Below are 26,859 nucleotides of genomic sequence, written 5' to 3'. Positions count from 1 at the left end.
TTCACTTATAATATGTCTTCACCATTTTTGTTTTCCAAATGTTTTTTTTCCCCCCAATCACTGACTTGGGCCCAGAGGAGGTGATGAGGCAGGTAGACTGATGTTGGCAGGGGCTTCTTCCTGGGGCGCACACATCCTCCATTTCCTCGCACATCTCCCCTGCACGCATCATTTGGCATATTACAAGCAGCAAGATGAAGTTATAGAATGCTGGCTCATGCGTCGTGGTACCTGCGTAGTAGGGAGCACAAAAACAAGTGTAGTTGTTGACCCCATCCATGCAGGTGGCGCCGTTCTCGCAGTCATTGTCCTCGCAGTCGTCAATGTTGGTCTGGCAGGCGGGGCCCTCGAAACCCTGTGGACATGTGCAGCTGCAAAACACACACGCACACACGCATCAGCATGTCTTGTGAGACTTTGGCTGAGTGAGCTTAAAGCATTTATATTCGCAAGCTGTCAAAGTTAAAGCGTTTAAGATGTAATTCAGGAGTTAAAGCTTTTAATATACAGCTTTAAACTCGCTTTAACTCCAAAGTTAAATCCTTAAAAATACAGTTTTAAAGCTTTAAGGTTTGAACTTTGACTGCAAATGCATTTATTCATTTTTACATTAATTTAACCAATTAAATAATTGATTAATTATTGTAAATAAAATATTTAAAATATAAAATAAGAATATATATATATATATATATATATATATATATATATATATATATATATATATATATATATATATATATATTAAATACAGTGTATACATTTCACATGTTTTGGTTGGTTAATTGATTAATAATTATAAGTCATTAAAAGTCATATGATAAAAAATATTTTAAAACATTCATTATTATTATTCTATTATTAAAACTAACTATTATTTGACTTGCATATTTTTGCTTTGCAGGATATTTAAGAATGTTTAAAATGGGTTGCACAAAATCCAAATCAGATAATAAGTGATTTTTTTTGTTACTTTCAATTTTTTTTAAAGTTAACTTTAAAAATGAATTGCGCAAAATTGTAAAATCTAATGGTTAACTTTTTATGAAAGTTAACACAGTGGTCAACTTACTTTTACGCATAGGAAAATTCCAAAAAATGAAGTGTTCTTCTAATGTTTAACTTCTTTTTATACTAGTGTGACAGTTAAGAAATGATTTTAAAAAAAAACTTGAAATCTGAACATTATTACCAAATAATATAATATATATCTTTGTTTTGCACTTGTGTGAAAGAAAAAAAAAGTTTTACACAAAGAATTTAAGGGTGGGGGAAAGGATGATTAAAGTCACACACTTGCGGAAAAATGCTGCATTAAATATTACCTGTATAGTAAATTAACATTAATTAACCAACAGTTCGACCGCAAGATGTTTTTTCCCCCCTACAATCTACGTAAATCTGTGCATTCAACTATGGAGGCATCCTGGATGACCTTCCTCACCTGTATTGTCCCTCGTCCTCCTCATCCACTTGGCATCGCCCTCCGTTGGCACAAGGGTTGCTGACGCAGGCGTTGAGAGCCATCTCGCAGTTCTTGCCCTGACATCACAATCCATGATCAGACCAGCAAGACGTCCACGTCTCCGGTGAGCGCGCTCCCGGAACCAGACTGACCTTGAATCCTGGAGCGCAGTTGCACCTGTAGATGTCCACCGGGTCGCTATGACACACGCCCTGGTTCTGACACGGGCTGGACAGACACGGGTTACACTTGGCCAGCACCGCTGTGTCTACCTCACCTACGTGGGTGGAAGAAACATAAGGTAAGCAGCAGAACTTTCAAGACAAAAACTTCATAAAAACGTAACATTTTCAGGAAACAGGTACAGCCAGGTATACCTAATGTTCTGAGTGTACGTCAATCAACATAAACTCGAAATAACTAAAATTAAACATTTTCGTTAATGACACAAAATACAAAGGAGAGTCAAAAAAAGACAACTAATTGAAACTACTTTTTTATTTATTTAACTAAGTAACACTATAATTATAGCGAAAATGTCTTTCGTTTTTGTCTTTGTCAATTAAATTAAAATAGTTGTTCAGTTTAGTATACAGTATATTTACTTTGGTATTACTGTGCTGCTGTGCAGAAGAAAAAGTCAAACAGCCACCGCTATAGTTGACTTTATAACACACTACTACTGACCTTTTATGATTTGCAAGCCACAAACACTCCATAAAAACCCCCAACTAAGAATAAAACAAATAAAGACCCAACAAAAACTAAAAACTAAATAAAAATGAACAAACCCACTCTAAAATCAAATGAAAACTACCTGAATTAAAAAACAAAAGTCCAAACGAAATAAAAATAAGCATAATGGAAAATAACCCCTGTGTACATTTGACGCAAATGTATCTCACCCGTGCATTCAAACTTCTTTGCTGGCGTGGTGAGCAGGAGTTTGCCCTCCAGACCACGTGGACCAGCACAGCGGGCGATACCGGGCTCTTTGTAACCGGTCTTCACCCAGTCCGACAACCAGCGCAGGCGGCAGTCGCAGTACAGCGGGTTGGCGCCGATTGCTCTGAGAAAATACCAGTGGAAACAATCTCTCAACATCATCAAATCTTGTCATGACGAATACCGGAAGTGTCAGTTATTGGCCAATATGTCCATTTAACACTTGTGGACCGTCACTTTTAACAGACTACGTACACGCAGTTTTCTCTCCCCTAATGGTGTAGTGATTCACATATAGCTGACCTTTAGAGCAAGTATCGTACTGAGCCCACTGACGTTTGCCATTAACTTGCCAAATGATAGGTAAATCCCAGAGGTGGAAAGCAACAAAATATTTAATTGTGTGTTAGAAATGAGTACACTGCAAAAAGGACTTAAAAAATGTAAGAAAAAAATATAGTAAAATGAGATTTTTTTTTTTTTACTTCAAATAAGCAAAATTATATGCCAACAGAACAAGAAATTCTAACTTAAATGTACCTGTAAGATTTTGAAAAATAAGAAAATAATACTAGGCCCATATCAACCACTGCGGTCTTGAAAATAGTATTTTTAGACTAAAAACAAGTAAAGTCGACTTAAAATACATGAGTATTTTTTTTTTAACGCTTGGATAACTTAGCCTGAGTGTCAAGCAGGGAGATAACAGGTCCCAATTTCTTTGTCATGACCTAGCCAGGAATTGAACCCATAACCTTCAAGTCTGAGGGTAGGGACTCTACCACTAGACCACTGAGCAGGTACTGTGAAATGGAAAAATGAGCTTAGTAAATACAATGAACTTAACCATATTACACCCGTCTGTTTTCATACTTGTATTTTTTTCCATTTATCTTATTACTAGATTATGCAAAATCTTAAAATAAGAAAATTTATGAAACCCGAGTTCAGGGCCTTTAATGTTGGTTAGTTGCCATCTTAAAATGTGGGAAATGCTTGTTTTAACCTTCACAGTACTTAAAACTGGCTGTTGATCTGATTGATCAAATAAGATAATTAAGTAATAAGTATTTTAAAATAAGCACAATGATCTTGTCTGACTTGGCAAATCAAAATAAGCAAATTAAGGTTAAATTTAAGAAATTATATCTTATTTAAGATTTTAGTTTTTGCAGTGTACTTTGTTTGCTCAGCACTTTTCAAAACAGCAGTTACTGACCAAAGTGCTCAATCTGGGTTTAAAAACAACAAAGTTAAACTCAGCTAAACTTAGTTTTATTTATACTATGGCATTTTCATTCACTTTTACTCAGTATATTTTAAAATGTTTATTGATTTATTTGTTTGTTTATTTATACACTTTTAAAATATCAAGAAAGTAATTGTAGAATATTTGACTATTTCCAGTTTTCCAATCCAGCTGTATTAGTGTAGTACCCTGCACTACCAGCAGGTGTCTCTCTAGACCTTTTACAAAGATAAAGTACCCCAGAGCTGGGGCATATTTAGTCATTTGTGGCCCCAAGCCAAACCCAGTCATGGTGGGGCCCTTAACATAATTTTACTGTTAAAATATTAACTAAAAAGTGCAATTTGAGAAACTGGTACTAGTCCTAAAAATGAAGCCAGCTCAACATTAATCGGGATGTTATTTCTTTAAAGATATTTTACTAATATGTTGTTACAAGACATTTGGGGGGCCCCTGGAAATTTTGGGACTGCAGGCAACTACCTGTGTTTGCCAAATGTGAAGTCCGCCCCTGCATCAGAGTCAGTTCTGTGTGAAGTTTGAGTGCAAATATGAAGACACAAAAGAGATGGCGAGAGTATTTATCCTTCATGCCGCACTGTCAACGTGTGACCACAAGACGCTCTTAAGCGCTTGCGTCACGGTGGAATCAATGCGGGCTTTGTCTTCACGCTCCCGAATCGATGCACTCCCATTAAGGCGGCGCACAGGCTCGTCTTTCAGGCCGCGCGAATAGCTGACACCTGACATCCGCAAACACGGAGGCCACTTGACCGCGAGCAAAGATCAATGGCCCCGCCCTCCGTTTTGCCACCACACCTCTCGGCTCGATAAATCTATTGATCAAGATTCGGGAATGACGTGTGCAAAAAAAGTGCAGACATAAACAAACACGCAGATCTGTTTGGACTATCTGAGCGAGTATGTGTTTTGAAGATTGAATTGGGACAGCGGGGGGCTCTGTGTGAAGTTTAACCACAGAGCGGTTAATTAGAGTTAGGGGAGGGAGGTCGAACCCACCAAAGAGGACTACAAACTGGTCACTGTGTGCCACACTGCTGCCTCAAAGCATGTGTATGTAAGACTGCGTGTGTGCAGATGCTATTAGATAAGATGGTGAACAGAGCGCGCGTGTGTGTGTGTGTGTGTGTGTGTTGCTTACAAGTGGGAGAGAGCCGCCACGTCACCGAAGATGCCATCAGGAAGCTCGGAGATTTCGTTGCCATGGAGAGACCTTACAGGCAGAGGTGGGAGTAAGTCACAAGTTAAAGTGGAAGACATCAAGCAATTCCAGTCAAGTCGTCACTTGAGTTAAGTCAGTCATAAGTCAAGTCATGTGACTTATGATGATAAGATGGTGTTTCAATGAGCAAAACACAAAACGTATATTGACACTTCTGTAAAAGCTAAATCAACACTATCTGAGAGTATGAAATTAAATATATTGTATAATTGACAGCAGATGAATGAGATCAGTCAGCTCAATCAAGCAATGGTTGAACCCAGTTTTATCTTCTGCCGTTTTGTTTTTCATATCCAATCAGACCACTAGCGACGTTTTGACTACATTTTGCCAGGCAGTCACATGTAGACTCTCCGAAGCCCCACACAGAAACCAAGTTGTCAAAGTGGCTAATTTACATGAAGCATGGCTCATGCGCTATTATCTGTATCTGCCTAAAAATGTCCACATTTTAGCCTACAAAAACGTTACTTTGATTTTCAATGTAACCGCTGCCTGGTGTGCCAATTGTGCTGTTTCATGAGTTGTAAACAAAGAAAGACCTCTTGTAGCTGAATTTGCCTTAATTCATGTTATTTTACAAAGTTTATTTTTTATTTTTAATAAAGACTTAACTTATTATTTTTTAAGCTAGGTATATTGTTATTTATTTTTTTAAATTTTGTCTATTTGACGTTCTTGTTGTGGGAATGTATGTTATTGTGATTTTCATTCTCCACAATTTTTTTGCCGTGAAACAACTCCCAAGTAATACTTTCCATTTACACCGTTCAAATTTCAACTTACTTGCTTCAAAAATTCACGCCTTTTGTGGTATTTATCGTCTGATTCCACATTACTTACAGTATTCACACAATTTAACGTTAAATATCAACCTTCCCCCATTTATTTTCAATGGGACTAATATTGATCTTTTTCTAAGTACCACTTCCATACATACAATTGACCATCATTAGCAGCTGTCAGATACTGCTCAGTGGCACATTTGGTAAATTGCCTTGTCCAGTAACCGGGAGGTCGCTTCCTGGAAGGAATCCCACTTCTGACTGTACATTGCAAATATATCCATGGCAATTATGGTAAGGGATATACATGTATACCAACTGACTATCATAGTTCTACTTTTCCATCTAAATGAATGGAGGGTACTGCTATTGAGTGCTATATATATATATATATATATATATATATATATATATATATATATATATTCATATATTCATATATTATTCAATTGGATATCATTTGTTCCACTTTTCCATCTAAATGAATTGAGGGTACTTTCCGATAGCACTTTTCCATATACATTTTAACTTGCTTCTAAAACTCCCGTCTCCAAGTGGACTTTTTATTAATTTATCATTCAACTACAATTACTACTTTGTATTTGTAATCTTCACATAATTTATCTTTCAATTTACTCCATAAGCATTCAGCTATTAGCATTCAGCTTTCAGCATTCCCACACAATTTCTGCAGAAATTGCACTTAGTCTAGTTATTTAAAAAAAAAGTTATTCACCAGTTATTTAGTACATGTTTTTTTTTTTCAATGAGTAGTTACTAGTTACTCAAGTACAGAAGCATATTGCTGCCACACCAGATAAAAGAAACAAAACAAGAGCCATATCATGTTTTTACATGATCATTTTCACACTTACATAAGTTTCATGTTTTAAGGTAATAATTATCATGTTAAAACGTGATATAGCTCTTGTTTGTTAGTTTTTTCCTGGTGTGGCAGCAATACACTTCTGTACTCAAGTAATTATTTGGACTGCTTTTTCCTTTAAGTCCCATTATTCTTAAAGGGATACTTTACTAATTTAGAAATTTTCAGCAGTAAAAAATAGTTTTTTCTATCTTTAAATTGATAATGCCATTTTTTTCACGTACAAGTAACACCTTTAAAAACACATTTTGAAACTTTTGAAACGACTGAAAATGACATCACTTGTTGAGGGTCAGGTAACAACCAATACTTAAGTAAGTTGCTTACGTGCTTATGGAAGTTGAGCCGTGATTGGTTGTTAGATAAGATAAGAAGGGTGTCTGGTAGCAAAAAGTACATTCATACGTCAAAGACAAAATTAGCACGTAAAAAGACACATGGCTTAAGAACAAAAAAAAAAAAAGCCTGAGCCCATCACGTGCTGTCATTTTCAGTCAACAGCAACTGGCAAAACGTATTTTTAAGGTTTGAATTGTACATGAAAAAATAATGATGTTATCAAATTCATGATAGATGAAATATTAACATTTTACTGCTCAAAATTGTAAAATTAGTAAAGATCTCTTAAAGGAACATGAATCTTACTTGAGTAAAATATTTGTCTACTGCAGCCACCTCCTGCCATGTCTATTGTAGGAAAATGAATCATGTACGTTTCTTCTGTAAAAATGTCTCATCCTCTCCCTTAAGAACTGAACACTTCCTTCCCACCCACAATGCTGCGGGTAATACCAGTCAGGGCAAAGCAACTGGCACAGCCACACTAAACACAATGAAAGTGTCTTGAGACATTTTAATGGCCTGAATGTGGAGGCGGATGCTTATGAGCGAGTGGCCAGCAAGTGGTGGCCGCGTGTGCCAGCCAGCCAGCCAGCCAGCCAGCCAGCAGTGTGCCAGCCTGGCAGAGCGCTCATGGGAGCCAGGGAGTCTCCGGGAAGCATCCTGATCCGCTCTCATAGTGACATCCTCTCTTTGTTTTGTGTGCAGCTGTGCATCATGAAATCACATAATTTTCATGGCGCTTTTCACATCTTGTGCAGGCTAGATCAGGATAAAAAAAAAAAAATCTACATTATGTTGCATGTACCTGCACTCCTGTAATAAGTCTTAATTTTTGACGTAAAGCTTAACCCAGCAAGTCATTTCTATATTTTTTCCTCTTATTTTGTTTGGATTAATGTCACTTTCCAGCATATGGGCCAGACCCGGGGATCTGTCTTGCCCCCCCCCCCCCCCCCCCCCCATGATCACTCACACCAAATACTCAGCAAGCCAATTAGCATCTTCTTAATAGGCAGCTCAAAACCACAAACTTCATACACCCATGTGGAATCTCACTCGGAGCAAAACCGCACAAAGCCCGTGCCAGGTTCGAACCCAGTGTTGCGTTTGAAGCGTTAATGATGCTTCTCGTCTTTACTGCAGCGTAAAGCCAGAGGTGCAGCTTGGTAAAGGCGTCGGCACCTCAGGGTGTGCGACTATCCCGCTCTCACGCCTTTGACGCTTTGTGTGAAGCTCCAAACTTTGAACTTGGGTCTTAAAGTCGAAACTCATTAATTGGAGCTCATTGTTGCTTTAGTTTTGTGGCCACATAGAGTAAAGGAACCAAATGTAAGAGTAAGAGAAAATACTGTTTAGGCCGTTCGTCCACACAATGGCGCGATTTCGGAGCTTGAAACCGATCACTTTTGGAACCGGTGGAAAGATTTCAAAATGGTGTCTGTCTGGACACCATATGCAGGATACTCCTCCAGTGATGACGTAATGGTCGCAGCTCGATGACGACGCATTGTTGCAGATTGATGACGTATGCGCCAATTCTCGCCCAGCCTCCTTAGCTTGCTTATGCTTTTGTAGCAAAATTATTTTGCTTCTTTATTCCCACGTTCAACAAGGGGTGTTGTACTTGAATCACCCGCCATTTTCACTTCTCCTGTGTTCCTCTGTTTCATGTTGTTTCGATACATGCAAAGCCATGTTTGTCTGTAGATTGCAATAAAGTTAGAAAAAAAGTATTTGTCTTCTTCGCTGATTCTTCTTCGACGCTTTCCGTTAACTCCCTGTGGCTGCGCTACAGCGCCACTCCAGACTTGGCATATACATTACAGCCGTTAAACGTCCTCAGCGTCTTCTTTTGGACACATACAAGTCTTGAAATGCTTCTGTGTGTACGAGATTTGTTTGAGGAACGAAGCTGGCTTTGCTTCCGTTTGGACGGGGCTTCAGATTAATTCACAGCTGTTACGGCAATTGACCAATCAGTGCAAGGGAGAGTGGCCTGATTGGGAATTGGTTTCATGAGTGCCACCAGCTGCACTGGTAAATCACAACATTTTAAAAGGATGGCTGTGACTTGCTTGCAGTTAGTAGTCAGGTTTCCATCCAAATGTTTTGAAATTTTTATGCGAATTTTGTGAAAATGTGCAAACTGGACATGCGACTTGCCCGTTTCCATCGCCGCGAGATGACGTTGTAGTGACGGAACTTTGGGACAATGGGCAGTTCCAGGTGGGAATGTTGGTTTTGACGGATCGAACGCAAGTAGTTTGTCTAGTTGGCTTCCTTCCCGCATGTAAGTGAAGTGTGTCGTTACATTGAGAGCTGATGTTAATAAAGCCATCTAAAATTGCATTCATGTTTTTTTGCTTTAATTAATTATAAAAAGAATCGTGTTTCTTCGTCTTCCCAAACATATCTTAACATACCCCCTCCAAGCGTAAATTTTTTTGCGAATTTTGGGCCTTTTTTCGAATTTCTGCCGTTTCCATTCAGTTTATTTTTCTCAATTCTTGAAAATTCGAATAAAAATAGGTGGATGGAAACCCACCCCATTCCCTCAACAGGTAAAAACCCAAATTTTACTTTTAAGTCAGCATCCAAATACTAAAATACCTTTTGAAAAATATGTAAATGTAGATCTATCTACAGGACAAGCATGTGTGTGTGTGTGGCTTTCGGCGGCAAGGTGGGGTTCACATGGCGTCGCCCAGGCAGTCTCGTGGAAGCGGGTCTGGCGTGAGTGAGTAAGAGCAGAAATAACGGATGGCGCTTCATTAGGGATCAAAGCGGCGCTTGCAAGGCAAGCGAGGCGACATCAAGCTAATGACGGCCGAGATTCGCTCTTGTCGGGCGCTAAAAGGCCTCTCAGGCTTTGTGTGGAGTAATGATGGGGGCTTCAGTTAAATCCTACTGTAAAAAGCTTTAATGTCACTAGTATTTTTTTTTTAAAGTGCGCCTGCTACAAGCACATATGGGAGGCCAATGCGTCTACACCAGGGTGGCCAATCTAATACATTTAAATTTAATATTTTTTCAAAAATTTCAACTGTTGAATGTTGATCAGTCCACACGGGTGGGTGTTATTTTTTACAAATTGTTGACCAATCTAAAGTCTTGAAAATGGCTTTCTTCTTTTTATTGATGTAATGTTAATGGTTGAACTAACATGAGTAAGTGAGTGTTTTTCAGGTGCAAGATTTGGCCCGACACCAACAATATATTAAGAATAATCCCCCCTCCACTGCAGGTTCCAGTTTTGTGATCCGGTTATTGTGGATTATTTTTTTTGGGGGGGGGGGGGGGGGGGTAGATGTACTGTACTGTAGTTCAGCGCAGCTGATGTAAAAAAAATATTGAATGTCCTCAGTAATCCTGCTTTTTACACCTATAGAAAGTGACGGCGATACAATAGTTTTATTATGTAAATCTTTGACCATGATTATTGATATACATAGTGAGATGATACGTTACGTTAGTTAGTTTGGAGAAACATTTACCAAAAACACAGAGGGATAGGTACACGGTGCAATATTTTTGCTATCCATTGCTTTTGATCACTCAATACATTATATGTGTTTCAATGTGTTTGTATTATTCTAAAAGTATTTTTAAAAACGTTGTAAATGCTACAAAAACATGCCTTTCAATATGGAATTTCTATATCACAAATTGTATTTACTGCGGGGGTGGTCTGGAATGTAGCTCATGTTATGGAGGGTCTTACTGTAATTTCCGTTCAATAAATCTTTACCTTCATTTATGGATTAGTTTTAAGGCATTAAAGAAATAAAGGTGCAGATTGTTCAAAGTAGTCTTAGGAGCCTTTGTTTTTTTCTGTATGCAGCACTCAGAGAGAAAAAAGTTTGGACACGCACACACACACACACGCGCGTGAGTCTCCACTGTGTCTGGCCTCAGTGAGCGAGGCGGTAGATTTGAGTTGGAAGGCGAGGCCTCGGGTCCAAATCTCGCTTGGGTTTCATCATCTAAGTGTCGCACACGTTTATCTCCAACATCTCAGTTACTGAGCAGATGAATTCCTCCCCATTCGGAGCCCACGGTCAGCGAGAGGGCACAATCAAAGGCTCGTCAAAGCCATTACGGTTGGCGCGGGTCAACATTGTCAGGTAATCAGTGTCATGGTGATTATGCGCAGCGCCCCCGGCGAGGTGTGGGCTGCGGATGCCGAATACCGAGGTTGCCACTTACACGCGGAAAATGGAGCAGAGGTTGTGTTTGTGTGTGTGTATTCATAAGCTGTCATAACTGTTTAGACATCCCGCTCCTCTGGAGTTTATCAAAGATTCTCAACATCTGCTGGCCTCCTCTCCCTCTCTTGTCAGATATTCTTTTTAATCACTCATTTAGGCTGATTGCAGAATTTCTCAAAATAACTTGCTTGGCCTATTTTGCATGTTCAAAAAAGTTTGCTTTTTCTTCTTGTGTTACTGTACTCAGTTTCCTTGTTACTGGTAAAGTATATTGGAGTGCCTAAAGTGGATTAAATGTAAATTATTTGTAATGCATAAAACTGTCCGTCCGTCAATACATTCATTTGGAATACAGTCGTAATCAAAAGTTAACATCCACTTGTAAAGAACATAATGTCATGGCTCTCCTGAACTTCCAGTTATTTCTACAACTCTGACTTTTCTCTTATAGAGTAATTGGAATGGATACTTTCTAGTCACAAAAAAGATTCATGAATTTCTGTTCTTTTATGACTTTATTCGGGGTTAACACAAAAAGTGAGCAAATCTGCTGGGTCAAAAATATACATACATAGCAACATCAATTAGCAATTTTGGTGACTTAGAAAGTTTGTCAATGAAATGAGCTTCATACCATTGCCTCTTAACTTTTTGTGTGTGATTTTAAGTGCCTGCGACTTCTCTGAGGCGATTGTAATAGTGCTCATTGGATACCAATGCCCACAACGCTACATTCAAAGGAGCTCATCGGTGTCAAAACAGATCTAAAACGCAAATCATTGACTTGAACAAGTGAGGAAAGTTGTTTGGAGCCATTTCAAAGCAGCTGCAGGTCCCAGGACCAACAGTGCAAGCAATTGTTCGCAAGTATAAAGTGCATGGCACAGTTCATCACTGCCATGATCAGGAAGGAAATACAAGCTATCACCTGTTGCTGAGAGAAAATTGGTCAGGAGGGTGAAGAGTCAACCGAGAACCACCAAAAGCAGATTTGCCAAGAATTAGAAGGTGCTGGAATACAGCTGCCCCTGTCCACAATCAAGTGTGTTTTTGCATCGCTATGGACTGGGAGTCTGCCGTGCAAAAAGGAAGCTCTTGCTCCAAAAGTGGCACTTTAAGGCTCAACTGAAGTTTGCTGCTGATCATAAGGACAAAGATAAGACCTTCTGGATCAAAGTTCTGTAGCCAGACACAACAAAAAATGGAGCTGTTTGGCCACAATGCCCAGCAATAAGTTTGGAGGAGCAAAGGTGAGGCCTTAACCCCAACAACACCATGCCTACCGTCAAGCACGGCGGTGGCAGTATTATGCTGTGGGGCTGTTTTGCTGCCCAAAGAACTGGTGCTTTACACAGAGTAAATGGGAGAATGAAGAAGGAGGATTAACTTTATTTTTTTTCAGCACCTCAAAGTTTGTGTTTTGGGCATTGTTTGGTGTCCCAACAGCACAATGACCCAAACACACATCAAAAGTGGTAATGGCATGGCTAAATCAAGCTAGAATTAAAGTTTGGCCTTCCCAAAGTCCTGACTTATTAAACCCCATTGAGAACATGTGGATAATGCTAAAGAAAGTCCGTGTCAGCAAGCCAACAAATTTAACTGAACTGCACCAATTCTGTCAAGAGTGGTCAAAGATTCAACTTGACCAGAATCTTGTGGATGGCTACCAAAAGCGCCGTATTGAAGTAAACATGGCCAAGAGACATGCAACCAAAAATTTGCATTTCTGTATGTATATTTTTGACCCAGCAGATTTGCTCACTTTTTCTGTTAAAGTCATAAAATAACAAAATGTCATGAATCTTTTTTTGTGACTAGAAAGTATCCGTTCCAATTACTCTATCAGAGAAAAATCATAGTTGTAGAAATACCTGGAAGCTCGGGAGAGCCATGACATTATGTTCTTTACAAATGTATGTCAACTTTTGATCACGACTGCATATATTCACAATCACGTCATTGAACTGACCCCAAGCTGCAAATCAGGCGAGTGAACTATTATGCTGTCAGTCACTTTATAAAACTAATTCTAAGAATTATATTACATTCTTGTTGCAGTAACCCTTTAACAACGCATACAAATAAATAAGGAATTCATCTTTCTTCAGGGAAGTGGTAACAAAAATCAATAGTGTTGTAATTTATAAAGTTGCAATGTAAATTTGTGGTAATGAGTAAAAAAAAAAAACAGCATTAAGCAGGCCAATATGGGAGTAAAATGTCCAATCCAATCAAATCCAAAGTCCAGAAGCATATAATTATGCTTCTGGACATTGGATTCATAGATTTTTGTTTTTTGGTATTATGGCTAAATAACTCCTTTTGTCTAAATGAACACAAAAACAGGAAATTAGTGAGTTTTCACTAAAGTACATTTGTGTGTTTAACTTAAATAAATTTGAAGTTGTTTTAGAAACGTTGTTTACTAATATTCATCGAGGTACATTTATAAACTTTTATTTGCAGTACATTTGAATTCAATCATCATTTAAACATTTCCTCCCTCATATTCATATGCATAATGTTAAAGTGTGTTACGTAGAATAATATTAAATATATACTTTTAGGACTAAAACTTGTTTTTGATGAACACTCGGGCCTTGATATCTTTCTTTGTTGGTAATTATGGTGGTACTTAATGAGCTAAGTATTTTTTTTTAGGTGGAATTTGGTGTAAAAAGTTTGAGAAGCACTAAAATAAAGCACAACATTTTGGAACTCACAGTAGCCGAAGCGAGTGCAGTCCACTGAAGGCCATTTTGGGAATGCAGCGCAAGGAGTTGTAGCTCAAAATTCTGCGACATGAAAAAAAAAGAAGACATTCCTGCATCAATTTGTCTGATTCGAGAGCATAGACGGCAAGTTTGAGGCCCGTCGGCACTCACAGGGTGGTGAGCTGGCTCATATTGGCGAAAGATGAGTTGGTCAGAGAGTTGATCTTGTTGTTGCTCAGATCTCTAAAAAAAAGAAGAAGAAAAAGAAGAGAGAATCGATCAGGTTTAGTTCATGTTATTATTTACTGAGATCAGACAAAGGAGTGAGACTTACACCAACTGAAGGAACTTAAAGGAGGACAACTCCTTTGGTAGCACGCTGAACTGGTTTCCATCCAGATACCTGGAGGAAAAAAGACATTCATTCCAACATCTGCACAGTGCATAATTTAATGCTGCATGTACTAAAGAGAGAAATAATCCTGTCTGTAGTTTACTATCACTATTATTTCTTGGCGGTCAAAGCTATATTTCCATCAAGATGTGAAGAAATATGTTGCTTTTGTTGGAACGGCCAAGTCGGTGCAGCTGCTAGAGAGTGGAAGTCTCTCCGCGAGAGGGATTAGCAGTTATAAGAAAAGCGTTGCATCAAGGCTTACAATGTGTCGAGTTGTTGCTTACGCTTTTCTGAAGGGAGTCGACCCAAGCATGCAAACACGCAAAAACTGTTGCATTCGTGAGAATTTTCTGTGAAATTCCTCATTGCTACAGTTGAACGTCTTCTTTCATTTCGTAGCAAACAACAAGCCTAACTTTGTATTCAAGACCATTAACTTTATCCCACATTTTTCAAGAACATCATTTCAAGCATCTTACTTTTGACCAGTCTCTGTGAGTGAAAACTACGCACTGCCAATGCGTGGCGACATATTTAAATACGCTCGAACGTACTGGCGGGAAATATGTTCGAACATACTTGCAAATTGTAGGCTAAATGCTACAAATGTAGCATATTTTCCCAGAAAGCCTTGTGCAAGTGCAAGTAAAAAAAAAATTTGGGGCCCACATTATACCAACACGTTCAAAAAATAATGTTTATTCGTAATTTTTATGATTCATAATTATGTATGCAGTGCATGATTTCGGTTAAGCATAATGCATTTGGGGAAAATATGCCATGTTTGTAGCATTTAGTCAATAAGTACGTTGGAACGTACTCGCAAGTTATGTCCAATCGTATTTGCAAGTATGTTCAAATGTACTTGCGAGTATGTTTGAACATATTAACATAACGTACATGTCACATTTTTTTATTGAACATTGGTTAATTGTCAGTGTTTCCCAATCTAGCTGGGAATCAAATTGGAGAAGTGCAGGAGTGAATGCAGAGTTAATCTAACACTAGGTGATCAACTCTGACATAACATACTCTTTACACCATGTAACTCGGAAAACGGTTAAAATTACACTCAAAAATTCAACCGTGTAATTTTAATACTCCAATTTTTGCTGTGTACAGACAAAAGATACATTTTAGAACAACACTAGAGAGCAGGAGTGTCCAAACTACGGCCCGAAGGCCATTTGAGGCCCGCCATCCATTTTTCAGTGGCACACATTTGAAATAAAAAAATTCTTTAAAATAAAATTGTTTTTGGAGATGGTCAAAATAAGGGAGGGTGTCGAAAAAATAGGTGTAACTTTTACAAATAAATTTTGTATTTGCATTTTTCTAGAAATGCAAAAACACAAATACGTTACAGTATTTGTACAATTCTTTATGACTAAAAACAATCTCTCTTCATAACATTACGTGGCCCTTGTGTTCTTCTGATTTTCTGTATGTGGCCCTCAAATGAAAAGGTTTGGACATAGACATAAACATCAATTCCTGTGTGTGTGTGTGTGTTCGCAGCCACCACGGTTGTCATCATGCCTGCGAGCAAGCAGACGCTGCCAAAGCAAAGTGCTAGCAGAGGGCTGCCACCCTGACAAATGGCCTGAGAGGAGCTGCGGGGGCCTTTCGTCTGCTTTTGTTAACTGTATTCAAGAGTTGGTGGGCTGAAGAGGGGGTGAACTGGTTAGTTAGGGGCTTTGGACTGCGAGGTAATGATAGGTAATGATGGTGCTCGGGACACTTTGGATAATGACGGTGTTGCGAGCGCTCCAGATGACTACATGAAAGGCCAGAACAGAGAGGCCCACCTGGTCACACCTGCTGGGACAATGACAGGCCTCTTGGCTTGCACTGTGTGTGTGTGTGTGTGTGTGTGGCGCGCGAACCACTCACAGCAGTATTGGAAAGTTCCATTCCCTCCCCTTTCCATTGAAAAGTGCTCATTAAAATGTCCTCTTGCTCCCCTATGCTCCCGTAGACAGGCTTTTGGCCCTGACACAAGTATGCGCACACACACTATCACACGCACACACACACACAGATCCTTGGCCACAAGTAAGAGAGTGACATCAGTGCGAGGCCCGAGGGCTGCAGGGAAGCACACAAGAAGAATGTCTGCGAGAACAACTGCAGGGCTTCTTGGCCACTTTTCCTCCAAGCTCTGGTCTCCAAAATGATGAGATGTGTTTTCTTTGCCTCAATCCCCTGTCACACATTACGTGTGCTACATGCGCAAGTGCTGGGGAACACCATTGAAATAAAATCAGGATTTGGGTTTCATCTCTATCCATCGGGGCATTTTCTTTAGGGCATGTTCTTACAGTTGATTGGTGAATAGTCAATCACAGGGCTTGTACAGCCTATTGGCAATTTTGAGTCTTTATTGAACTTAACATGCATGTTTTATTGGAATGTGTTTGTCCGTAGTGATGCCGGTAGCACGTTACTAAGTAAATATGCCCTATCGTCTGGTGGAGTGATGTCACATATGCGCTAAGTCACGTTTTGAGCACGTTGACAACTCACGTGTACATACCAATAAAGGAAATAGAGACGTTTGTGTTTACAAGCTGGAAATTAAGTCCCTATGTTGAGTTTGTGACAGCTAAAGATGAAAATATGAAGGGTGGTTGTACTATAGGCAAAGTGTTATCTGGCTTAAAAAAATATGTACAAAAACATCAAATATAAGAGAGATTATAGTTTTGTTTGAAAAAATATATAGACCTTTTACATGTAGTAAACTCTAGAAAGAATGTTATTTTTTTATAAATATAAAAATTATTATTTATGTCAAGTCAAAAAGGCTGTCTTTATTTTAAATAAAAACTTTATTACTTCCAATAAAGTATTGCCAAAACATTTATTTCTAGATTCAGCAGGGTTGTCATTTTCTGCTGAAAGTAACTAATAAAGTAACTTGTAATCTTACTCACTTACTTTTGAAATCAAGCAATAAGTAAAGTAACCAAAACTAATTTAGTTAGTTAAAGTAACTAAGTTACATTTAAAATTCAATAATCAGTAAAGTAACTAAGTTACTTTTAAAATGAAGTAATCAGTTAAGTAATTAATTAAAATGAAAAAACAAGTTGATTAGTTAAAGTAACTAAGTTACTTTTAAAATCAAGTAATCCGTAAAGTAATTAATTTAAAATTAAAGTAACTAAGTTAAAATGAGTTAAAGTAACTAAGTTACTTTTAAAATCAAGTAATCAGTAAGGCGACTAAGTGACTTTTTCAAGGTAACTGTGGTGTGAATGTGAGTGTGAATGTCTCGGATGTGCCCTCAAATGACTGGCAACCAGTCAAGGGTGTACCCCGCATTAAAATCAGCTAGGAGAGGCCCCAGTTCATCCGTGAGCCCAACAAGGACACGTACTCTAGAAAACGGTCAAATGGCTGCGTGGAAGCTGAGAAAATGTTGAACATCTTGACATTGCCAACTATTTGTCACAATTAGGGGTGTTAGAAAAAACAGCGCGCAATTCTCGAATCGATTCGATATGCGGCCGAATTGATTTTTAAACATACATTTTTTATGGGAATATTCAACAAAACGTCTTACTTGGGTTAGGATTTACACATTAAGCATGGAAGAATGTTATATTAATGGAACATTAAGCCTTAATATTTTATTTCAGTGCTGTTCAGGCATGAAACAGACTGCAACCTGTTTGGTAAATGCAGTGGCTCAGTTGTAAGCCTGAATTTTCATATAAATAAATACATTTTCATACAAATCTTACAGTGTACATGTACAAATTTACTGATGAGTATTTTCTAAATTTGAGTTTTAAAAAATCGCAATAATCAATTTATAGATTCGTATCGGGATTAATCGTTATCTAATCGAATTGTGACCTATGAATCGTGATATGAATCGAATCGCCAGGTACTAGGCAATTCACACCCCTAGTCACAATACGTTTGTCCTTAATAGCTTCCTCCTCAGTCAAAGCCACACAACTGATACGATGGAAAGTTGCCAGTGCACTTACAGTTCGGTCACATTTCTGGGGATTCCTTTGGGCAGTGTGTGGAGATGCTTGTTACTGCAGCGTACCACCGTCTCCAGGCAAGTGCACTCACTGGGGCACTGAGGTCTGGGCACACAGCTTGACTCCTCGTGGCCTGAGGAAAGAGAGGAAATTGGGGGAGTAGTTACACATAGAGAAAGGTGCCGCGGGATGACAAAGAGTGTGGGAGCCATGTCGATTACAGCCTGGATCGGAGCTGTCAGAGTGGCGAGAGAAAGTGTTGAAAGAATGAAAAGTTTAAAAGCGAGACAAAGCACAAATAGCACAATCTCTCAAAGTGACAGCGGGCTATTGAGACAAAGAAAAGATAGGAAGTCTAGCGGGAAAGAGATAAAGGAGCCCGAGTAATATAATATTGACCAGACTGGACAAAGAATGGAAGCTGGCCTGAGGCCTGGAGACAAGTCTAACATTAATTCAGCTGCAAATAAGCTGACTGGTCAATAAGGCAAACCGATCAATAGCTCCACTCAGCCTGACATCGACAAGCAGCTTAGGAAGTGCTGAGCTGCAATCTATTCCGTAAATAAAGAGCGGGACAAAAGCGCTCATTATTGCAAATGATCACTGGCAGTTTACACGGCTCTCACTTATAATTTATAAAGTTGAAAAGCTGCAGGATAACTTTGAAAAAGTTTGCAAAACTGACTTTTCATTACCTAAAGACTGGCATGAGGACTAAAGACTGGCATGAGGCCCTATCATAAATGTAAATCTGTTTCTTTGAGGATTACGTCCACCAGTGAAGAAATAATGCCTCTTTTTTAATAATGCTCCAGTGTTAGTTCCAAAAGCTTTACGTACTTAACAACTCTTAACGGGTTTTAGCGAAAGTCAATGAGGGTGTTAGAGAAATTGAAAAGAACGCTCCAGTCATTCTCATGCTCTAACCCTCCGGTTTCTCAGGAACAGCAATAATGTTCCCGGGTCAATTTGACCAAGGCTATATTTAATGATAAAAAATGCATCCCAACAAACATTATTAACCACTTCATTGCAACTATTTCAAATGAACCATTTGAACAAGTTTCATCATGAAGTACCATCATTTGTAGTTCTTTAACTTTGAAATGGGTCCGTTTGACCCGGACAATGTGAAGTGTTCCAGTGTGTTCCAGAAGTGTTCTAATAATGAATTATAGCTCATTCCTTTTTTTCAATGCAAATGGGATTTTTTTTCAATGCAAATATGTCAAAATAAAACCATTTTAATTGTCTGTTGTTTCATTGCGAAAAAATCTAATTTTAAAATGGGTCAATTTGACCCGGGCTATGAAATGTCCCAAAAGCCTTCGATAAACATTAAACATTTAATTGAAAAAATGTCAAAGTAAACCATTTTAATTGAAACGTTGCCTAGCAAAAAACTATTAATATCATTTTCAATGTTAAAATGGGTCAATTTGACCCATTTCAACATTCCAAAAGCATACCGAAAAATATTTAACTGAAAATGTCAAAATGAACAATTTTAATTGTCTGTTGATAAGACCTAGCAATAATACACAATATTATACTATGGGTCAATGTTTAACATTTCAAAATCAACATAAACATTGTTATAGCTTGTTTTCATTGCGCATTTGGTGAAATAAACAATTTTTTATAGTCTGTCGATGTGAATGTTGGGTCAGTTTGACCTGCTATATGCTCAAAATATCTCAAAACATTTTTTTTGTCTGTTTCTTCCTTAAAATTGAAAGTGGGTCATTTTGACCCACAACATAACAGGAGGGTTAAAGACATATTGTACCTTCCTCACAGCGGAAATCAGGCAGTGCTACATCTTGCAGCGGGATCTCCTTGAGGAAGGCCGGACGCTGGCAGCGAGGGTTCCCCGTGACGATCTTCCTGCTCCTCAGCCAGTCTCCCAGCCAGGACAGCCGACAGTCACAGTTGAAAGAGTTGGCCAGAAGGTTTCTGTCAGATGGATAGCGAGTAAGGAGGTGTGGAAAAGGGCAATGTATGAAGGTGAAAGTGAGGACTCACAGGGTGGAGAGGGTCTGCAGGGTATCGAAGGCTCCAGGGGTGATGGTGGTCAACTGGTTGTCGTAGAGAGACAGCAGACGCACGTTGTGGAGGCCGGTGAAGCTGTCGTTGTGGATACAGCTGATCTTGTTGTTCCTCAGCATCCTGTGGTGAAAAAGACAGAGCATGAGAAGAAATATCTTGGAAATATAATGCAGTGTTCCCTCGTTCTATGGCGGTTCAGTTTGCGTGTTTGCTATATTACAGATTTTTCTAAGCTCTTTTTAAGGTTTTCTGTGTAAGTGACAAATTAACAGCTTAAAGCAAGCACGCTTGACTTCTTATTTGGAGAAATGTCTGACCAAGTAAGTGGGAACAAGAAAAAAAAAATACAGTACCTGTATCTACATTTTGTATTTTTGGATATAATAAATGTCCCACGTGACTTACAGCATGCGCATCCCCTCCAGGCCACGGAACATCTCGCTCCGGACCGTGTCGATCTGATTGGCCGTGAGGTGAAGCTCGGTGACGGACGAGGCGCCCTCGAACGCGCCATCCTCAACCTCTGTGATTTTGTTATTGCTGAAGTTGCTGTAGAGAGCAAACAGAGGATTAGGAAAACCTGAAGTTACAGTGAAAGTCACCAAGTCAAATTATACAGTCTTACATTTTCTTGAGCTGGGTAAGACTCTTGAACACTCCGGTGGCCTCCAGAGTGTTGATGTCATTGTTGTTGAGGCGCCTGGACACAAAGATCAAAATTACATATTAAATGTTTCTATGCTTATAGTCGCATATTTTCGTTTTTGTAATAGTACAGTTCTAACACAAAATAGAGGAATGATATATACATTTTTGGAATCATTTTCCTTTTTTCACACTCTACAAACAGTTGGGTAAAAAAACAAACAAATTGGGTCAAGAGTGAACAGTCCTAAATTTTTGAGTTGTTAAATTTATAACCTGCAAAGCCACTCAATTATGGTTACTTTTGTGACTTACTCATTTCACCCAACCTTTTGGGTTAATTGAATAACCAGATTTAATTTGGTCAATAATAAATCGACCCAAGTGTTTGAGCTATTTAACCCAAAAAGTTGGGTCAAATTAAATTAATAACCCACAAAACAACCCAGCATACAGTTTGTTTTGTGGGTTATTCATTTGACCCAACTTTTTGGGTTAATTGAATAACCTGATTGAATTGGGTGAAAAATGAACCAACCCAACTTTTTGAATTAATCCTAAAAGTTTGGGTCAAATTAAATTATTAACCCACAAAGTAACCAATTTTTTGGGTTGTTTTATATCTTGCTTGACCTAACATTTTGGGTTATTTAAATAACCCAATTGAATTTGGACAAAATGAACCGACTCAAAAAGTTGAGCTATCTAACCCAAGAAGTTGGGTCAAATCAAATTAATAATCCACAAATAACCCAATTTTTATTTTTTAGAGTTAATCATTTGACACAACTTTTTGGCTAAACTGTAACTGTAAACCCAAAATTTTGGGTCGGTCCCGTTTTGACACAATCCAACTGTTTTTAGAGTGTAAATTGTTGTCATTTTTGCCCACATAAAAATGTCACTTGTACCATGCAATCTACACGTGTTAAACAAATTGCTTACAGCTCAGTGGTGGATGATGGGATGTGCTCAGGGATCTTGGTGAGCTTCAAGTTGGAGCAGTCCACTACGTTGGACTCGCAGCGGCACTTGGGAGGACACACCGGATCGCTGTTGCAGGCGTTATTCAGCCGGGCATCCTCAGCACCTGACACGAGGAAGGAAACGCAAGCCGTCACGAAGGGAAGCGATGACATCAGCCCTTTTCACGACACCAGCTTTCCCACAACGCCGCGAGTCACGCATCCCCATCTTTTCCGCGGTTTGATCCGAACTTGCTGGTGACCTTAAGTGCCTGCAGTAGAAGCTCCTCTGCCATTCATAGGTGAGGCACATGAATGAGCGGCTTATTTTAGAGAGGTGAGCAGTGGGCCGAAAAGGAACGGTAAACCAGGGAGACCGAGATAAGGACGGCAAAGAGGATTGGGGCAGTCAGCTTCAGTGAAGCAGAGGACCCAGGAGGGCTTAGCCAGTCAGGTGGAGACGGATGAAAGGTGAGAGGTATGGAGAGACATTCGTCCTGATCAGACGTGTGAGTACTTTTGCCATCTCAGGTCCTGATAGAGGACAAGCACGGAGGAGGCAGGTTGGCGGGGGATTGCGAGACGTTTCCCTGCACTTCCTCTCTGTCTATGAATAGACGTTACGTGCCAAAAAGTTTGCTGCCAGATACATCGTGACTGCTTAATAATGGAACAGCTCCGGGAGCCACTTAGAATAGTGTGTGTCTGTCAGTGTGTGTGTGTGTGCATATGTTCCATTTAGAGAGAACAGCCCAGTGTTTTCTGTTAGAATAACATTTTATGTCCCTTTCCCCTCTTGCATGCTTCACAGCGGTGCACCTCTCCGCCTCTGTGAAGTTTGCACATTACGTCACCAGGACACCGCGGGCCACCCAGACCACACTCACCAGCAGGAAAACCTCAACCAAGAAGCAAAAGGGGGAACTTAAAGTCGAGCAGCAAAAATGTGTCCAAATCACGGGACGTCATCTGAAGCCATTGCGTAACCGCAAAGCCTCATTGTTGACTTTATTAGAGATTGAAGAGTGGATGGCATTTGCAGAAATAACTTCCTTTGGACGCAGTAAAACAGCTCATTAAGGAATGTTCCTCGGCCAGACAACAGGAAAAAGCATTTCCTGCCAGAGAGGAAGTAATGAAAGGCCGAGCGCGCTCATAGCTTTGATCGCCACGACGCAGAGTAGCGCCCGAGGGACATTCGTGAGTCATCATCATTAGTATCGATAAGTACACGGTGGCCTCACTTTTACTGCAAGGAACCTCAAGAGGACCAAATACTTCATATGGGAGTTTTACTCTTGATAATGGCACATCATTAATTTACTGCATCTTCATCCTGTGTGGACAAACATATTGGGACAAAATGCTGCGTGGAGAGGAAGTTGTCTGTGGGAATTATTGTTCATTCATTAGGATATTTGTTAGATGGCCTGGCTCACTATCTTTAGGTCTTTCAGGTTCATCCACATCAAACTCATCTGATCACATGCAGTCATGCTGGAAAAATAAAGGTTTTTCCTCAAACTATTCCAACAGAGCTTGAAACATGGACTTGTGTAAAATGTTGAGGAACGATGAAGAATTAAGATACAAGGGATCTAATGGGTTTACACCAGCTTTTCTCAATTATTGTTTTTGTAATGCCCCGCCCAAGAAGTAGAAAATATTTTGGGCCCCCCCCCCCCCCCTCCCACTCTCTGCTGCGACTTTAAATAATATCACTTCTCCCAAAAAACTGTAAAAACATCATTGCAGAGGAATTAATACTCCTTGCACATTCTCTGACAACGAACACGGCACTGGCACCTACTGTAGTGGATGTGCCATTATTTTAATAATACCCCAAAAAATTGCACCTCACCCCTTTATTTGAGAAACTGGTTCATTCCAAAAGAAGAAGTGTGTCCCAGTACTTTTGTCCATGTAGTATTTTATACAGTAGATACAATCAAATTTAGCTTTCATCTGCCTTGTCTCTAAGGCAGCATTATCACAATTTAAGACACACAAATGCATATGAATTTACACATACGCAAGCCAAGACGGTGAATCACGGTATCACTGATCCTCTGAGTTATTTGCTTGGAAGTTCCCTTACTGAGAGGTCCGGAAACATCCGGCGATATGAATCGCAATCCCCCGATGGGCTTAATTATCTTTAGCATTTACCGATAGTGCGGACGCATGTTCCCTCCCTCACTGAGAGACTTTATGCCAAAGCAAAGAGTCTCTTTCCCTTCTGACTGCATAGAAAAAGGCTCACACATTTCTCATATTAAAACACGCTCAAAGGTACTGACCTTTGCAGGCCCACTGTGCTAATTGCAGTTAGCCGTTTCAAGAAAACCCAAGTCTTATTTTACTTTATAATATAAATACATTGCACTAATATGGCAAAACTATGAAACAAAAACATGGTAAGTATTCTATTACTTTCTGAATTTTATTTTTCACATTAAAAGTCATGTTAAAAGTGAAAAGTGCTTTTTTTCCCAAGAGTACGTCATGAAGAAATTGAGGAGCAATGTGAGATTGGCGCAATGATTACTAATTTTCTAAATGCATGTACAAAATGTAAAAAGTACATGTAAATATTTAGATAAATTAAATGTGTCTGTAATACACCAGTTAAGAAACACTAAAATCAACTCCAAAGGTTATTCGAGGGAAAAAAAGGCTGAGGATGAAGAGTCAAAGCAAGGAGCAAGACAATGGTAGCCATGAACTCACCTGGGATGAAGTACTGTTCCTTGGCTGTGATGGAGAAAAGACAAAGGGACGGATGTCAGTGGGTGCTCGAAAAGCATAGCTGGGGCCCCCTCTATGCTTCGACACAGTCATATATAATACAGAGTTTATATATGACGCAATGAACGTGACAACTGACTACAGTATGAAGATCTCTGTGGTGATGACAAGGGTAAAGCAAGCAAGAACAGGACAATACAAACTGAAGGCATAACAAGGTACAAGAACAGTCTAAGGGCATATGTTGGCATGATGAATGAACATGTACAGAAAGTGACATCATGTGGAAATGGATAACGCTTTTTTGTCCATACTTTTGTCTGGTCGGAAACGGATTGAGAATAACATCTTTTACATGGACAATAGTATTGAGATGAGTCCCCTCCAAAAGTATTGGAACAACAAGGTCAAATTCATTTGTTTTGGTTGTATACTGAAGACATTGGGGTTTCAGATCAAAAGATGAATATGGGAAAAACAAGTTTGTATTTCATGGTGTTTACATCTAGATGTGTTAAACGACTCATTTTGTTTCATGAAATACATTTTTCATGTGAGCAAAAGTATTGGAACAGACATTATTAAATTAACTTAAAGTGAACAACATTTAATAATTGGTGGCATAAGCCTTACTTACAATAATCGCATCAAGCTTGCAACCCTGTGACTTCACCAGACTGTTGACTTATTGGTAATAACTTTCCAGGTCTTTACTGCAGCCTCTTTCAGTTCTTGTTTGTTTGTGGGTGTGTGTGTGTGTGTGGGGGGGGGGGGGTTCTCCCTTCAGTCACCTCTTCAGGAGGTAAATTGCAGGGCTGCAGGCTCTATTAGGTTAAGGACCTAAATACCTTGCATTTGACCTCCTGGAATTCTCAACTTTTGTCTGATATTCATGCGTTGATCTGAAATCAAAACGTTTTCAGCATACAACAAAAACAAATGAATTGGCTTTGCCGTTCCAATACTTTTGAAAGGAACTGTATCATTAACAGAATTTATGCTGGAATAGAATTAGGCTGTGATCCCAGAAATGTATTGATAAAATGAAGAATCACAATTAGGGAACTAAGGATCTAAACCCCTAATTGATTAATGTATTGATTAAAAGTTGCGTTTCAGTACTTTTGTCCATGTTTAGTCTTCCCTTCGAAGAGTACCCAGAATTTATATAATGTAAGGTAAGATAAAAAATGAAGTTCCTGGAGCAGCGAAGGGGTCTAACCCAATCCCTGACTGATTGATGAATTTGATACTTCTGTCAACATGTAGTGAAAACGCCCTTTTTAAGAGTGATTGGGGAAACAAGGCAACAGATAAGAGAGAAGTCAAATTGAGAGCCAAAAAAGAGAGAGGCATTTGGAGACCGTCAGCTTACCGGAGCAGCGGAATTTCTTGCTCTTGATCTGCCCGATGCGTTTGTTAGCCAGCCGACGGGGGCTGGCGCAGCGGGCGCCACTCGTCTCGATGGGGTTGGAGCGCAGGTAGTCGGCCAGCCACTTCAAGTTACAGTCACAAATGAAAGGATTCTGGGCCAGGTGACTGCAGGGAAAAGACAAACGCAGTTCAAGTTCTTGTTAGAAAGTGCTTTGCTATGTCTTTGCTGGGGAACTTAATGCCGCAGCCGAATGATGTGGTGACGAAAGGCTTGTCACAGCAGGGGTGTCAAACTTGTTTTCATTCCGAGCCAAATCTTTCTTATGGTTGCCCTCAAGGGGCTGCTAATAACGGTGAAACCACATAAATGTATAATCGCTACAGTACACCAAAAATCGCGGCTCAGTTCATACGCTTAAGTACTTACGCTTAAGTTCACATTCGGTACCGGAGTGTTTCCCTTTTATTCAGTCAAGACACATATTTCATATTAAAACAAATCTCACCAACCACCAAACAAAACTGTCACAAAAATTATACACAGGTCAATTATGTGCTTTCTGACCTCTTATGGAAGAGCAATTCATTGTTTGTTACTCTAGATTGCTGGCAAAAATAGGTGATGTAAAATATGTAATTTGGAGTAAATAAAAAATAATTTCATGACCATTGAAGTAAAACTGAATTGTTTTCTGCAACACACCTGATGAGCTCTAATACACACTGTTGAGGAACAGGCTTGGGGAGTAACGGAATACATGTAACGCCGTTACGTAATCAGATTACAATTTTTTTTTAAACTGTATTCCGTTACGGTTAGAGGACAAAACATGTAAA

General features: G+C 39.3%; 1 protein-coding gene across 8 annotated transcripts in view; it reads right to left on the bottom strand.

Annotated features, from left to right (window-relative positions):
* The window catches only part of slit1a (slit homolog 1a (Drosophila)), a 119,767-nt gene that overhangs the window by 9,240 nt on the left and 83,668 nt on the right, over positions 1-26,859 (bottom strand). For 3 of the 8 annotated variants that reach the window (XM_086092927.1, XM_086092925.1, XM_086092932.1), the window contains 16 exons: positions 26,024-26,187; positions 24,631-24,654; positions 21,881-22,025; positions 20,916-20,990; positions 20,696-20,839; positions 20,267-20,410; positions 20,031-20,197; positions 18,239-18,371; positions 14,175-14,243; positions 14,012-14,083; positions 13,850-13,921; positions 4,822-4,893; positions 2,371-2,534; positions 1,618-1,742; positions 1,445-1,542; positions 66-371 (listed from right to left, as the gene is read on the bottom strand). In XM_086092927.1, coding sequence (XP_085949053.1) covers positions 66-371; positions 1,445-1,542; positions 1,618-1,742; positions 2,371-2,534; positions 4,822-4,893; positions 13,850-13,921; positions 14,012-14,083; positions 14,175-14,243; positions 18,239-18,371; positions 20,031-20,197; positions 20,267-20,410; positions 20,696-20,839; positions 20,916-20,990; positions 21,881-22,025; positions 24,631-24,654; positions 26,024-26,187 — 1,974 coding nt within the window. The remainder of the gene's footprint in view (positions 1-65; positions 372-1,444; positions 1,543-1,617; positions 1,743-2,370; positions 2,535-4,821; positions 4,894-13,849; positions 13,922-14,011; positions 14,084-14,174; positions 14,244-18,238; positions 18,372-20,030; positions 20,198-20,266; positions 20,411-20,695; positions 20,840-20,915; positions 20,991-21,880; positions 22,026-24,630; positions 24,655-26,023; positions 26,188-26,859) is intronic. The other 5 variants (XM_086092930.1, XM_086092928.1, XM_086092931.1 and 2 more) reach the window with 3 other exon arrangements.

Source organism: Leptonotus elevatus, chromosome 13, assembly GCF_054856555.1.
Source record: "Leptonotus elevatus isolate MCC_2025b chromosome 13, RoL_Lele_1.0, whole genome shotgun sequence".
NCBI classification, from domain to species: Eukaryota; Metazoa; Chordata; class Actinopteri; order Syngnathiformes; family Syngnathidae; genus Leptonotus; species Leptonotus elevatus.
This window is presented reverse-complemented; position numbering and strand designations above follow the sequence as displayed.